This window comes from Botryllus schlosseri, chromosome 10, assembly GCF_051294905.1.
Source record: "Botryllus schlosseri isolate E-star chromosome 10, Bs_hap1, whole genome shotgun sequence".
In the NCBI taxonomy this organism is placed as follows: Eukaryota; Metazoa; Chordata; class Ascidiacea; order Stolidobranchia; family Styelidae; genus Botryllus; species Botryllus schlosseri.
The window spans coordinates 764,969-781,589 of NC_137245.1; the positions used below are offsets into that span (position 1 = coordinate 764,969).

The 16,621-nt window shown below is 39.6% G+C and overlaps 3 protein-coding genes and 1 long non-coding RNA gene across 4 annotated transcripts in view; 3 read left to right on the top strand and 1 right to left on the bottom strand.

Annotated features, from left to right (window-relative positions):
* The window catches only part of LOC145448237 (uncharacterized), a 160,017-nt gene that overhangs the window by 136,745 nt on the left and 6,651 nt on the right, over positions 1-16,621 (bottom strand). The gene's annotated exons all lie outside the window — the stretch shown is intronic.
* Positions 2,642-4,129, top strand: LOC145448238 (uncharacterized). The gene is made up of 5 exons (XM_080326599.1): positions 2,642-3,127; positions 3,205-3,309; positions 3,382-3,677; positions 3,737-3,913; positions 3,971-4,129. The coding sequence occupies exons 1-5, from the start codon at positions 3,094-3,096 to the stop codon at positions 4,088-4,090; spliced, it is 732 nt and encodes a 243-aa protein (XP_080182725.1). The 5' UTR covers positions 2,642-3,093; the 3' UTR covers positions 4,091-4,129.
* Positions 5,913-6,359, top strand: LOC145448242 (uncharacterized). Its single transcript, XR_013917837.1, has 2 exons — positions 5,913-6,086; positions 6,150-6,359. It is a non-coding gene; the product is annotated as an uncharacterized LOC145448242 (long non-coding RNA).
* Positions 13,519-15,511, top strand: LOC145448240 (U6 snRNA-associated Sm-like protein LSm7). Its single transcript, XM_080326602.1, has one exon. The coding sequence runs from the start codon at positions 13,562-13,564 to the stop codon at positions 13,859-13,861; it is 300 nt and encodes a 99-aa protein (XP_080182728.1). The 5' UTR covers positions 13,519-13,561; the 3' UTR covers positions 13,862-15,511.

The window sequence follows — 16,621 nt, forward strand, 5'->3', positions numbered from 1 at the left end:
GCAGGCCGTGTTATTTTTGACATTTCAGGAGGCAATTGCCAAAACTGCCAAAAATAAAAATTTGAAAATGCCAAAAATAAGCAATTTTTGGCATATGCCAAAAATAACACGGCCTGCCAAATAGTGTATTTCGTTCATGGTGTTGTGTTAACAGGACTGCGTTACAAGCGAGAAGAGCGTTTGTGAAAGGCAGGTTTCTTAACACATACTGATACCGGTGTTTGCGTTAAATCACTGTTTCAGACGGATCGACAATAAGATACTTGACTTCGATAACGAAATTACTGCCCTAATTATGATAGTACGAACCTTGAAACTTGGTACGGTATTAGACCACATCATCTTGATATACCATGCGAAATCTAGTGACCCATTTCGATATGAAATATCGTCAAAATCAACATATACCAATACGGGCTTACGCATTGAATCAATACTAAAATCCGATCGAAAATAACAATCTTGACTACCCAAGTGAAGCGTGAAGGAGAGAATTTTTTTCTGTGTCCACACCACCTTTGAGTACACTCTGATGGAACGGAAACTCCCGTTTTCCCGTTGTTAGGTCACGCCTGACTGAATCTAGCGGATTTGGACAACCGAACAATCGTAACGAATGTAGGAGATGTAATATTCTCCAGTTTCGAGACAATTTCGGTTAGATGAGAGCGGCAGCCGCGGCATTTAGGCGCAGAAAGCCAACTGCAACACATCGAGTCGTTGTTTATTCATGCCTTGTGAATAGGGTCAGTGGTTTTGCAACCAATACTTATGGACAGAGGACAGTATTCATCGGAAATCTGGAGTTTATAAACGATGAAGAGAGGCAGTTTGTGTTATTGTGTGGTAAAATCTGGCCGCAATGTGCAATCTATTTGCAATTAGCAATTTACATATACCATTTACTGGATTTTTTCGCAGGAACAACGATATAGTATCATTCGTTTAGCTTGTAAAGTCTTACTTGTTATAGAAATCAGTAAATCACTGTGTGGCCGCAAGAACTGCAATACGAAGTATTGTACCGGTACTCCATATCACCATCACAAGACCCGTCGTCGCTCGCTCCCAAAGAAAAGAATGTTGGTCACCATGTATGCCACATTTCGGTCTTCTGGAAGGTTCAAAATGACTCGTTTAAACGATTTGCAAGCAATATTCACCTGGGATTGATGTCATATCACGACGGCAACTCTGATCTCACACACCTAAATGCAGAGGAAAAACCAATGTCCTAATCAGGCCTGTGAAGAGTGGCAGCTGACTAGTGATATCAGACTTTAAATTCGCCCACCTTACGCTAACGCTGTTATATTACTTGATTTGATCATTCAATTTTCAAATCACCGTCTTGACTTTGCTCTTCTAAGTAACATCATTATCATTTTGTGTTTCAAAGATTAGGTTTTGCAAACATGGCTCCATCAAATTGTTGTGTTCCTGAGTGCAACTTTCGAAAGCCATCTAAAAATCGAATTGGTCTTTTTACTGTGCTTCGCCCTGAATTTGCAGCCAGTGAGGAAGAAAAACACCACAGAGAAATGCTGCACAAGTTTGTGTACTCAGTTAGGGGTGAGACAAAGAAAATCATTGCAGACAAGCTTTGTAGAGAAATGTGAGTCTGATAGAATGGTTACCAGAAGGGGTTATTGTTCAGTAGTTGTTTTCCTTCATGTAGGATGGCAATCTGCGAGCAACATTTCAGTCAAAGTGACATTATAATCAAAAAGTCCAGGAAAATGCTTAGGATCGGAGCGCTGCCAACTGAAAATCTCCCGAAAAATTTGACTAGTGTGTTCAGGAGTCCACATCGCAACCCCCCTAGCAAGAGGAAACAATTACATCCAAAACAGGTTTACAGAACCTTTGAAAAACTTCACAATGCAGCAATGAAGATACAAGTAGAGTCAGGTGGTGTCCCTAGGATATACATATAATGTGCAAGTGAATGGCTAACATTTGATCATTTAGAATATTGGGTGTTTTACGAAAAAAAGGGCAGGTTGATTGGACAGTATGAAGATGATGAAGATTCTGGTCTGGCACCAAGATTGAGGTGAATTTGTTAGTCATTGGTGTAATAGTGTGTCAGATAGCGAAAAAATTAATAAGTGTCCGTGTAAGTAGCCTAAAATAGATTGAAAAATGACTGCAATTATGAAGTATTATTTGTTCAGGATAAGCATTGACCTGCAATCAGGGAACAACCAACTTCACTGCTTTGGCTGGGCAGTGGATTTGAAACAATTTTTTGAGATGGATATATGTTACATAGAACTACATGATGTCATCAGTAGGTTGCGAAAATTCACTGAAGTAACTGTGATAATGATGTTGAAATACGACATATTTAGAGCAATTGGAGAAACTAAATGTATGTTCTGGAGTCGGATCAGAATTTCAGGACACCAAATCTCACCCTGTGGTCGGAAGAATGGGTAGTCACGAACTAAAAGTGTCTGTGATTCATCGCTGCGCGACATGCCGTATTTTAGGTACAAACCTGCGTTGGAAAGGTCAGTGTAACTGAGCTCTGTGACCTTGATTACCCACATTCTAGTTGATTCGCTGGAGATTTGTGATGGTTGCTCAGCATTCATCAAGGCGAATAACCAAAATAGCTTGGACGAAACGGTAGAGGTGGATGAGCAGGTACATTTGACAGTTCAGGTATTTATTGCAGACCACACACATAACTGGCAGCAACATGCAACTAATAAGGTTAATTTATAGGCGATGGTTGATACTGAAAAAGGCAACATGAATGAGTTCTTGCATCAATTATTTCTTGATGACATGATCAATTCCCAGAGGTCAGGTAATGGTCGCCGCTATCATCCTGACATTCTGAGATGGTGCATTGAGTTGTACTCGAGATCCCCAGCAGCCTATGCACACATTAGAAGCAGCAATGTTCTCCAATTGCCGAGCAACCGCACCATTCGCTCCTACAGGTAGATAAAAAAGCAGATCATCATATTATATAGAGAATTGCATACTTCTATTGTTCACAGAAACTGTATCCCACCTAGTCCAGGCATAAATAAATTGGCACTGGAGCAAATTGCAGTCAGAAAAGAAGAGGGGGAAAACATGACCGGCTTTATATGTTTGGACGAGATGAAAAGTAAAGCTTAGTAACAGTATTAATTGGCTAAGAATTGCAGATATATTAATAATATATGACAAATATTCAATGAACAGTTAAAGAGAATCTTGTCTTGCGAGAAGGCAAACTGGTGGGGCTCGTTGATCCTATGTCAGTGACTGAAGAAAATAAAAGGAATGAGCTAGCCAGTAACATTTTAGGTAAGGATTTATGGCTTGTATAGCATTAATAAAAACATGGGGGCCAATATAAATATATATTTTATTTAAAAGTATTTTACGGAAGGACCGTAACCAGAAAGGTTTCTGTGCCAATAGCATGGTACGCCACACGGTCTATGACAGCAGGACGACTTGCCTCATTGGTTTGGAAGAACATCATTGCATGTGAAAAGGCCGGGCTACAAGTTCATGCTTTGATATGTGATGGACATCCAACCAACAGAAAGATGTTTCGCATCATTAGTCAAGGTCACAAAATCACTATGCGAAGCAATCTTATGGCACATAATCCACTAGCTGTTCATCGACCGATTGCCTTGCTGTCAGACCCCCCTCATTTGCTGAAGGTAATTTAGGTAAAATTTACTCTACACATAGTGTTTAATTGTTGCTTTTCATGGTTAAGACTGCTCGTAATTCCTTATATAATTCAAGAAAGAATGGTTCAAAGGAAATGATAGATGTTCAAGGTCGTCCGATTGTCTGGACGGATATTTCAGATCTGTACAAGCGCGAATCTCATTCAATGCTGAGTGAAAGCTTGCTGAAAAAAGTACACGTTGAACTGACGCCATATAGCAAGGTAACTGTGACATGATCGATCAGTGTCAGTAAATTATCATTTCTGCTTGTCAAACAGATGAATGTTGGTTTGGCTCGTGCTGTTTTAAATGAGCGGGTTGGTAAAGTGTTGAGTAAGGTACCAAGAGCAGAGGGCACGGCGGATTACATACTTAATTTCGCCAAGTATGTCCTATAAACTTATGACATATGATATGTAGTATACCTGATATTTCATCTTTGTAGATCAGAGGTCTCAAACACGCGGCCCGCGGGCCGCATGCGGCCCTCGAGAACATTTTGTGCGGCCCGCGACGGCATTATGAAATTTCAAGCATTCGAGAATATATTCAAGTGCCACATATCTCTTTTAGATATAAAAACTTAAAGTTTACCCTGAAACTACTATAAAAAAACCTGAAATCTCAACGAACTATACTTTATCACATCACTTTTATAAAGCTACAATGCGGTAGGGATAGAAATCAGCTATTACATTTCTAGTTCATGAGGATAAAACATGACCCATTGAAGATTTGTTACTAAAAATTCTGATTTGGTGTGGTGCGGCCTTTCGTAAAATTACTCGATTTCGGATTGACTGGGTGATTAAGATATAAAACTGACTCGAGTTGAGTCGGGCAAACGTTAAAATCACATAAGGATTTGCGACTCGGGACGGTGACTTGGTAATCCTATGGGTGCAACAATATATGAAACAGTCATGGCGAATAGTGATATATCAAAAGGTTGTAGCTTTTGTTGCGTATGGTATCTAGCTATATAATCAGGTCAGTATGGCAACCATCGGTATTGTGAGTCCCCCGTGACGTATAGTTGTAACATGCTGCTGGGTGTTCTTTGTTTTCTTTACCCTTGTTATTATTGGTGACGAGTAAGTTAGTAGTACGCACCACAGCTGAGTAACACCAATGAATTCATCGGCGATTGGGTGTTTCTATTTCAGGGGTTCTTAACCAGGCTCCGTAGACCCCTTCGGGGTAGGAAGCACCACATCAGGGGATACGAGATGCATTGTGGAATTAGGCCTATATGCTGTGGAATATTTCTTGGCCAATTTATTCAACTGGAAAATGGTCTTCGCACTACGCGCGATTTTATGTGAATGTGCTTTCTCATTTTAATATAGGTAGGTATCTAGGCCCTAGGTAGGTATGTAGGCCCTACCGTTAGAAATTGTGTTGAAAATGAACAGGGGCTACGAGTAATATTATTGGAAGCACGAGGGATACGATCGCTAAAGTTAAGAAACCATGCATTACTATGGCTCAGTAATGATTATGTTCAAGTTGTTATTGAGACGTTCCAATAATAAATCGAAGGCAAAATCTAAAGCTTATTTAATTTGACTTTGTTAATGACAGTAACAATAGCATATACTTATCACGACTACATCAAAATCAGGATTAGGCTACACCGCTCAAATGCTCTGATATCAGATCAATCTTCAGTAGATTTTAAAATATTCTACATAAAATTGTGGCACGTCAAAGTCCACTGCAATATTATAACCCGACAGTTTGACAATGTCACGATGCATCCTCCCACATGATGTCTATAACTCATTATTTTACCAAATTATGCCCCGCTAAAAACAATTTATATCTATATTTCAAAATGTGATTTTTTCCGTGTCAAGCGTGAATATAGTAGGCTACATTAGCAAATTGTATTTTCACTATGCTTGTGGAATGCCTGTCCGCAAGCTTCCGTCAAATAAGGCCTACTTGGAAATTATACATTGAATATCCCTATTACTGATACTGCGGCCCGCGGCGTCATCAAAAACTTGAAATTGGCCCGCGAGCACATTTGAGTTTGAGACCTCTGTTGTAGATGGTTTTCAATTGTAGACTGCTCTTCAAAAAATCCAATCAAAAATCTGGATGATGAACGCATCTTTTGGCTTGAGACATTTGCTGACAGCCTTGCGCAGTGGCATGTAAGTGGGATGCAACAGATTGCATGAAAGTTCACTTATATAATTGTATGTTCAGGATAGTCCTTCAGGAGACTGCAAGAAACTGGTAGCAATGCCAACCCTTGAAGGGCTTTGCTTCACATCACGAAATTTTGCGTGCCTTTGTAGGCGTTTGCTTGATGGAAAGTATTTAAATTATGTCGGACTTCATTCATTCTCACAGGATGTATTGGAGGCCTTTTTCGGAAATGTGGTGAGAATATATTGTCAGCTCCGTTCTCTCCTATCTTTTAGAATTCTTATATCCAATAAACAGCGACAACATGGGGCGCGTTGTTCCAATCCAGACATCAATCAAGCTGCCTATGCCATCCAACACCTAACTGTAAGAAAGGGAATCAAGAAATTGAAAGGCGGCAACACAACATTTGGTGATAAAAATGCATGGACGGAATTGAATGAGGAACCCCTGCAAAAACGCATGAAAAATTGATTGGAATTGCATCAAATAAATACACAGATTGCATTTCTGCTACTCTACTCTCACCTAGTCAGAGTTCACGCATCAAGTATCTAATTATGTCACTTAACTATGACCTCTTAATGAATTGGTTTATTTTTTCAAATCAGTTCCGAGACTACGAGAGCCGCTGCCTGCTGTGGTACTAGATTTGAATTTTCTCAGCCTATCAATCAATTTCCTTGAGAAACTATATGCCAGTGTCTTTATGTAGAGCAGAGTCATTACAAATACTACCTCTTTCACGCTTTCAGAGGTAAACGGGCCGGAGTCAGCGAGGTAATCGACAAAATTGTAAAAAAATCTAGATGAAGAAATACACTTTTTCAAGTGCTCTACATTGATTTCCGCAGCAGGCTTGGAAAACTCCCTACTAGCCTCTACAAATATGTTTTGAAAGAAAGATTGTACTTCCATAGACGGATAAATGAGTTTGATATTCTCCAGCAGTGGTATCAAAGTGAACTGTGGAGAGTCTGATTCCAAATTCGATATAATGTCATGAAGTTGAGGTGATCTGAGAAAACGGGTTTTCACACGCCGCAAAACAAAACCTCCAATAAACTCGATGATATCTGCCTCTCTTGCTGAAATGCTGGCATGTGCAACATGGTCAACAGGCCTCGATGCAACAATACTATCAATTATTTCTAGCAAATGTAATGCAGCATCTGCAATTTCGGGAACCGGCTGAGAAAAACACTTGAAAATTCTGCTACCCTCCATCAAATCAGAATACTGCTCCATAATGGCCTCTAAATTTCCAGTTGTTTTAAATCTTTCCTGCCAGTCTGTAATCAATGTAGCTCCATAGTGTGATAAAAGTGACAAATCAATACTGTGAGAATCGGGTTCCGATGCTATCAATGATAAATCCCTGAACTTCTGATATTCTTCAGCGGAATAATCTATATCCAAACTATCAGTCTCAATTTCAACTAAAATTGTCTCAGGCACACTCAACATCGCATCCGTTGTTGACATCCTTTTGTAGTCAAAATTACACTTGCTGCTATCAGATAAAAGCTTTGACTTACCCTGGCTGTTATAGTGATATGAATTTTTAAATAAAATAATATACGAAAATATCAAGTACATTAATAATGTCGATCGGAAACTCCAGAGTTGCAATAAACACTGTCCTCTGTCGATAAGTATTGGTTACAAAAACACTGATCCCATTCACAGGACATATATAAACCACGACTCCTTGGCTGTCTCCATCTCATTACCGTCCGTACCCTTTACACCTGCCCGAAATTACCTCGGAACTGGAATAACTCACGCCTCCAACGTTCGTTGCGATTGCTCGGTTGTCCGAATCCGCTAGATTCAGTCATGCGTGACCTAACAATGGGAAAACGGGAGTTTCCGTTCCATAGTCACTTTCTATAGTTTAAGACACACACAATACGATAAGACACGATGCCATGTAGAACACATATGAGGATGCCGAACGACGCGCAATTGCGGTCTTTACAGATCGGAATTGAAAAATAAAATATTAACAAAAATAATTTCTTCAAATGTGCAACTAGAACTTAATTTTTAAAATCGGCAACTTATTGAACTAGAACTACTCACTTTCAATATCCACAGCTATGGCTAGAACTAGAGCGATTCACTTTTGAAAATACGCATGCAGAACAAGAATTAAAACTACTCAAAAAAACCGTTAGTTAGTTGACCGTTAACTAAATAAATAGGTAGTCTCTACAAGTCTGCCAATATAAATGAATAACAATGTGTCTAACTAACTGCGCTTACAACAGTGGCGGCTCGTGACTATCGGGTGATGGGCCAAAGGCTGCAAGCGACTTTTTATCAAAATGACGTCACAATGGCATTTTCCAAAGTAAACAAGTAACTTGGTAGTACGGTAACACTATAGATAACTAACCTACGGATAGATAGCCAACAGCCGTCGTCACGCTTGCTTGCTCGGAGGAAAATACTGCTCAGCAATCTGAACTCAACGTAATTGCCAATCCCGAAGCTGACGATCCGAGCGCTCAAATTGAATAAAGTTGATCTTATTTGAACGCTACCGTCGCACTGATTCCGAAAATATACATTCAAATCCGATCGGGGCAATGGAACCGCCTCGAAATACACCTCAAAGTCTGAAAATTGGCATTGTTCTGAACAATCGAGGACACGCAAGGGTTATTGTTATGGTCATTGTGGTGCGTCCATACGATTATCTGGAACAATGCCGATTTTCAGACTTTGAACGCTATTTCGGGCTGGTTCTTTTGCCTTGACGAAAGTTTAATGTATATTTTCAGAATCAGTGCGACAGTAGCTTTCTAATAAGATCAACTTTGTTAAATTTGAGCGCTCGGGTCGTCAGCTATGGGATTGGCAATTACGTTGAGTTCAGATTGCTGAGCAGTATTTTCCTCCGAGCAAGCAAGCGTGACGACGGCTGTTGGCTATCTATCCGTAGGTTAGTTATCTATAGTAACACGAACGACAACAGTTACTTTAACGTATGTGCCGCGAGAGGTCTGCTGGTGACCTGTGACTTGAAGTATGGTAACTGCGTAAACGGCGTGCGGAACAAAGATTCGACACGGTTCATGTTCGCACTACACCTGACTAATTATCTGCAGAAATGGTAATGACTATAACTCGAGAGATTGCGTAAGCCTAACTGGAAAGGTCAACGAGTTCGGACACATACGCAATTGTTATCTCATAGATTGCACGCACATGCTACATTGAATACAGAACATCATTCTGAAGAACTACGGTTAGCAGCCTCGGAGCGATCTTGTTAATTTATCTAAACAGAGAATCTTCATCCTTTGATCTGGACCCTAATCGGCTCCTGTCAGAAGTCAAGACTCGGTGTGTGATTAATTTGCTAGGTAGTAGTTCTATTCGTTCTGATTCCAATATTCGACGCTCTTTAGTTTTTCCACTCACTGCAGAGCGATCATGTTAATTTGTCCAAACAGAGAATCTTCATCCTCTGATCTGGACCCTAATCGGTTCCTGTCAGAAGTCAAGACTTGGTGTGTGATTAATGTGCTAGGTAGTAGTTCTATTCGTTGATTCCAATATTCGACGCTCTTTATTTTTTCCAATGCAGAGCGATCATGTTAATTTATCTAAACAGAGAATCTTCATCCTCGGATCTGGACCCTAATCGGCTCCTGTCAGAAGTCAAGAGTCGGTGTGTGATTAATGTGCTAGGTAGTAGTTCTGTTCGTTCTGATTCCAATATTCGACGCTCTTTAGTTTTTCCACTGCAGAGCGATCATGTTAATTTGTCCAAACAGAGAATCTTCATCCTCTGATCTGGACCCTAATCGGTTCCTGTCAGAAGTCAAGACATGGTGTGTGATTAATGTGATAGGTAGTAGTTCTATTCGTTCTGATTCCAATATTCGACGCTCTTTATTTTTACTACTGTGGAGCGATCTTGTTAATTTATCTAAACAGAGAATCTTCATCCTTTGATCTGGACCCTAATCGGCTCCTGTCAGAAGTCAAGACTCGGTGTGTGATTAATGTGCTAGGTAGTAGTTCTATTCGTTCTGATTCAAATATTCGACGCTCTTTATTTTTTCCAATGCAGAGCGATCATGTTAATTTATCTAAACAGAGAATCTTCATCCTCGGATCTGGACCCTAATCGGCTCCTGTCAGAAGTCAAGACTTGGTGTGTGATTAATGTGCTAGGTAGTAGTTCTATTCGTTCTGATTCCAATATTCGACGCTCTTTATTTTTTCCAACGCAGAGCGATCATGTTAATTTATCTAAACAGAGAATCTTCATCCTCGGATCTGGACCCTAATCGGCTCCTGTCAGAAGTCAAGAGTCGGTGTGTGATTAATGTGCTAGGTAGTAGTTCTATTCGTTCTGATTCCAACATTCGACGCTCTTTAGTTTTTCCACTGCAGAGCGATCATGTTAATTTGTCCAAACAGAGAATCTTCATCCTCTGATCTGGACCCTAATCGGTTCCTGTCAGAAGTCAAGACATGGTGTATGATTAATGTGATAGGTAGTAGTTCTATTCGTTCTGATTCCAATATTCGACGCTCTTTATTTTTACTACTGTGGAGCGATCTTGTTAATTTATCTAAACAGAGAATCTTCATCCTTTGATCTGGACCCTAATCGGCTCCTGTCAGAAGTCAAGACTCGGTGTGTGATTAATGTGCTAGGTAGTAGTTCTATTCGTTCTGATTCCAATATTCGACGCTCTTTATTTTTTCCAATGCAGAGCGATCATGTTAATTTATCTAAACAGAGAATCTTCATCCTCGGATCTGGACCCTAATCGGCTCCTGTCAGAAGTCAAGACTCGGTGTGTGATTAATGTGCTAGGTAGTAGTTCTATTCGTTCTGATTCCAATATTCGACGCTCTTTTTTTTTTCCAATGCAGAGCGATCATGTTAATTTATCTAAACAGAGAATCTTCATCCTCGGATCTGGACCCTAATCGGCTCCTGTCAGAAGTCAAGAGTAGGTGTGTGATTAATGTGCTAGGTAGTAGTTCTATTCGTTCTGATTCCAATATTCGACGCTCTTTAGTTTTTCCACTGCAGAGCGATCATGTTAATTTGTCCAAACAGAGAATCTTCATCCTCTGATCTGGACCCTAATCGGTTCCTGTCAGAAGTCAAGACTTGGTGTGTGATTAATGTGCTAGGTAGTAGTTCTATTCGTTCTGATTCCAATATTCGACGCTCTCTATTTTTACTACTGTAGAGCGATCTTGTTAATTTATCTAAACAGAGAATCTTCATCCTTTGATGTAGACCCTAATCGGCTCCTGTCAGAAGTCAAGACTCGGTGTGTGATTAATGTGCTAGGTAGTAGTTCTATTCGGTCTGATTCCAATATTCGACGCTCTTTAGTTTTTCCACTGCAGAGCGATCATGTTAATTTGTCCAAACAGAGAATCTTCATCCTCTGATCTGGACCCTAATCGGTTCCTGTCAGAAGTCAAGACTTAGTGTGTGATTAATGTGCTAGGTAGTAGTTCTATTCGTTCTGATTCCAATATTCGACGCTCTTTATTTTTACTACTGTAGAGCGATCTTGTTAATTTATCTAAACAGAGAATCTTCATCCTTTGATCTGGACCCTAATCGGCTCCTGTCAGAAGTCAAGACTCGGTGGGTGAATAATGTGCTAGGTAGTAGTTTTATTCGTTCTGATTGCAATATTCGACGCTCTTTCTTTTTTCCACTGTAGAGCGATCATGTTAATTTGTCTTCACTGAGAATCTTCATCCTCGGATCTGGACCCTAATCGGTTCTTGTCAGAAGTCAAGACTTGGTGTGTGATTAATGTGCTAGGTAGTAGTTTTATTCGTTGTGATTCCAATATTCGACGCTCTTTAGTTTTTCAACTGCAGAGCGATCCTGTTAATTTGTCTAAACAGAATCTTCATCCTCTGATCTGGATCATAATCGGCTCCTGTCAGAAGTCTAAACTCGGTACGTGATTAATGTGCTAGGTATTGGATTTATTCGTTCTTATTTCAAGATTCGACGCTTTTTATTTTCCACAGTAGAGCGATCATGTTAATTATAAAAAAATTATAATGGTGGCATAAGTAACCAGAGGGCTGTGCAGATCGGGTTTGATTCGTCAAGCGAAATATATTAGGTTATGTCTTAGTAATAGTTGAATCACCATAATCAACCCCTAAAATTTTATCATTCTAGGTTTGTTGCAGGCCAATGCTTTGATTTGATTTCATGAAAATACTACGTTTGGCGTTTGAGATTTACAGATCATGGTCGATATTTTTAAAATGGTGATCCATTGGATTCGTGCTGTCGTAAGGACGTTAGTTAGTAATTTTTAATTTGAGGGCCAAATCGTTGAGGGCTAACTTCACCCATTAAAAATGAGACCGGACAGTTGACATGGGCCAAGAAAGAGCATACGACATAACTGGCTTTTTGAGACAGTTTTTGACGTGTCAGTATTTTTGGTCTTGTTTTTAAGTCTGATTTCGCTAATCAAGAAACAACATGGTTTGTGGTCTTGAAAATGAGACCGGAAAGTTGACATGGGCCAAGAGCATAAAATTACACAAATTTGGTCTCAAATCGATTTTTTTAGAAAAAGAAGTCTCAAAACCAATTAGCCTTACCAAGTAGGCCTACATTCTGTCTCAAAACGTTTTTTAGCAAAAAAAGTCTTGAAGACCAATTAGTGTTACCAAGTACTTTCCGTCTCAAAAGTAAGACCCAACTTGATCGATAATAGAAGCACTGCTTTGGAGGCATCCTTTTCAATGTTAGGTTCTGAGTGAAGGGGGAGAGTGAGAGAGACCATGGGACAAGGGACAATACTTATCTAAGGACTTCACTCACAGACACAGCTAGTTTATCGAGATGATTTTTAATGCTTCAGTTTATTTGGTCTTGTTTTTAAGACGAATTGTGCAGTATTTTTGGTCTCATTTTACCCACTCACCATAAATGCTATTTTCGACTCAGACAACCATATATATATATATTGATCTGAATAGTACATGTGAGCCTGATTGGAATCTCCGTCCTTTTTTTGAATTAAATCCTGCGTGATAGAAGCTTTTTTCGCGTGACAAGCAAGGTTACTGACATCAAATGACTGTGTTGAGCCAGTGAGAGGAGATCAGATGCTAATGGTTAAAGGTTAGCAACTGCAAGTACTTTACCAACAGACAGTAATCAACAGATCCTGGCTAGATGATTAGGTCAAAACATTATATACCACATACTAACTGGAATATAGCATTTGGGGTGGCTGAGAACATTGACTTTTTTTCAATTTTTTTTCATTTCATTTTTTTAATGAAATCAACGACCCGTGACGGCGTGATCGCGTGCAACTGGCGACCAAGTCGGCGTGATCCTGCGTGCCTTGGACACCGGTTCCATACTGGCATGCGAGTAGTAAGTGGCATGTACCTTGATAACTATATCTAGTGAATATCTTGTAAACTCCTTAGTACAGTATCATCCCAACACTGCAGATTCTGGTCTCTCTCATGCTTCCCCTTCGCTCAGACCCTGACATTGAAAAGGATGCCCCCAAAGCACCCCTACTATTTTCGATCAATTCCTGTCTTACTTTTAAGACAGAAATTACTTGGTAAGACTAATTTGTTTTTAAGACTTTCTGCTAAAAAATCGATTTGAGACCAAACTTGTCTAATTTTTTTTTGTAGTGTACGCCTATATAGTTGTAATGGGCGAGAGAAAGAAAAAAGAAAGCATTTTAGACCTGTCAAAGTACCTGGAAAGACCAATTCGCGTCAAGTTTCACGGCGGCAGGGAAGCAACCGGAGTCTTGAAAGGCTTCGACCCTTTATTAAATCTGGTATTGGACACCACCACTGAATTTCTCAGAGACCCAGACGACCCATACAAGCTCACAGAAGACACCCGGCAGCTGGGATTAACTGTATGCAGAGGAACCAACGTAGTATTGATATGCCCGCAAGAAGGCATGGAAGCCATACCCAATCCGTTTGTTCAGCATGAATAACAATGCAGATATGAGCGTAAAATTTCGCAGCGTGCAAAGAAATCTCACAAATTTCACAATCTCGAAGACTTGGTATTGCTCAAAATCCAAAAAAATGAATAGGAGCACCGGTATGGGCAATATGCGTAAGAATGTGCTAGGTTATGATTCAAAATTCGGTGGATTTTGTTTTATCTAGTCAGTCACAGTACATTTTGTTGTGAAGCCTTTTTCACACTCTAATAAGTGTCCGAGATCTAATGTAGCCTACTTTCTTATCCACAAAGACGTGAAGTCCTATCAACAATCAAGTATTTGCCATGAAATGTCAGAATTTATGGCGTTTATTATTGGTTTGGTGTTTAGAGACCGCTCAATTTCCTTATGGCTACAATACGAATGATACAATACCCCATCCTTAAACTCATTATAAATGCCATCAATTTTGAAATGTTCATATGTATCAGACGTAACACTGTTTGGTAAATGTCTAGTTCTGGATAAAGAGTAGCCTAGACTCCATTTCTGTAGGGTTTTTGCTTTTCGTGTCGTCCGATCGTACTGCAATGGATTGATACGGTGGATCTATTTATTTTTTCACCCTAACTCATTTCTCCGGAAGACACTTTGAAAAGGGGTTACCGGTGAAACATGAACAGACTACACGTGAAACATTTCATATATATGGCTCAGAGGTTTCCTCGAGGCGTTTCAGATTTCTGTTGTTTCTTTAACTTATTGGCATGTCAATCCATGCTATACATAGCCCTCAAGGCATGTCATCCGCTTGCAGTCTTTTCTTCCGCTCGAATGCATTTATCTTTGATAGATTACATTTATTCCGAAGTTTCAATGACGTGATGTTTGATTTTAAAATAACTCCCTCAGGGCAAGTCAGCACATTTCTTTAAAACTGCTTCTAATTAAATCAAATTTCTAAGCCGACAATATGTCTACTGCACACAATTTCCAATTTATTGCCACTAGGAATGGACTATGTTTTATCCCGGATGTTTTAATCGCGTTCCAAAACTTTTCTGATTTGGGCCCATTCCAGCTTGCAACGAACGTCGCCATCGCTGTCGATCGTCAGCCAATAATTCATAATCGTTTAGTACACCTTTAATAGTGAGTGTTTGTATTGGTAAGGAGGAGGCGGGAAGTGCCCTTATACCGCAAATCCCTAGATTTGGCGCGCGCCCACGCTCTATCTCCACGTCTTATGAGGAGGTATGGGAAATATATCAACATACCTTTCGCCATTACTGTTGCCCATGACTAGGATGCGAAACGACATCGGATCCCATAACTTGACATGTGCTCGTTCATGAATTCTCTTCGACGGCCTCTTTTCTGGAATTTGTTGCGTCCTAATGTTACCAGAACTCCCCGACAACTGTGATAAAACTGAGCAACACAGCATTATCGGTTACTGCGCTGGAAAGTGGTTCTGTCGCATTCTTGACAGACTCTAACACACTTCGTGCGACCACATTCCACTTTTCCGGGTAATTATTTTGGCACACGCATTCGTGCATATATATACGCAGTACTTACCAACCGGTTGGCTTAGTCGATTTTGCACATTTCGCCTTTGCCAACCGTTTCACGCTTCACATAGGTGTAATAATGACGCTGTAATAAATACTGAAATACATTTATTTTAACCTTCGCTTGCTGTGACTTTTTGACTGTAGAATATCGTGATCGATTTTTGCTTGGCATACCTGAGGGCTGAGGTTATCAATTCTCCCCCCGCTTCCATCAAAATGAGCAATTGTGTCTATATACTATAGAATGAGGTTCGGTCTATGTGCTTGTAAGTGTAACCGAATATCTGTAAACCGCGATGATAGTTCATGGTATTTCCAGGACAAAAAATATGCAAGGATGAATCATAATTATTTATAAGAAGTGATTTGAGACGATTCAGCACATCATCGTAGCGACTTCCCACGCCAAGATGCAAAACTGAATTCTGGAGAAAATGTCATCAAAATAAGGTGTTTAAAAGGGGGACATAAGATGGCTGTACCTAATTTAACAAGTAAATCGTTGTTTGCAGATTTAAATTGAACAGCCCACATCGTGTACTATTGTCATAATATGAGCAGTTACGCCAATATTAGGTGCATTTTTGTAATTCTTTTAATGTGTCACCGTGATAAGGATGCTACACCTAAATCACCATAACGATTTCACCCGCAAAGTCGAGGACTAAAAAATAACGCGCCTATAACCAACACTACATTGATAACATGGATTATAAGGATAATCTGGATAACAATTCCTTGGTGTAAACGTATCTCTAATCTCCTATGAAACAGATATCGAATATTTTTCATGTTGTGAAATCCGTCAAACTACCTTCGTCACTTCCGCAAATAATCTCAAAACACTTATTTTATTTATGTATCAACGTGCCAAACATAATTTCAAATCTAACTATCGTTCGAGTTATGCAATATAATATAATCTACGACAAAAACCTGCAAAAGCACTTCAAGAGATTAAATTTAATTATCGTATCAGTTCCGTGCATGAGCTTATTGGTCACGACATCACCTACAATAATTCTTGATATTAAGTTACCTATCGCACTAATACGTAGCCTACTCTCTTTCATTGATGTGACATTTATTAGAAAAATAATTCCAGAGATTATATCTTCATATATAATTAATTTTACCAGAAAGTACGCACGCAACTACTATTTTCCAATTTATTTTCTACTTGTATACGACAGTTCTACCCAATGTTATCATATTTTAACAATCGCGT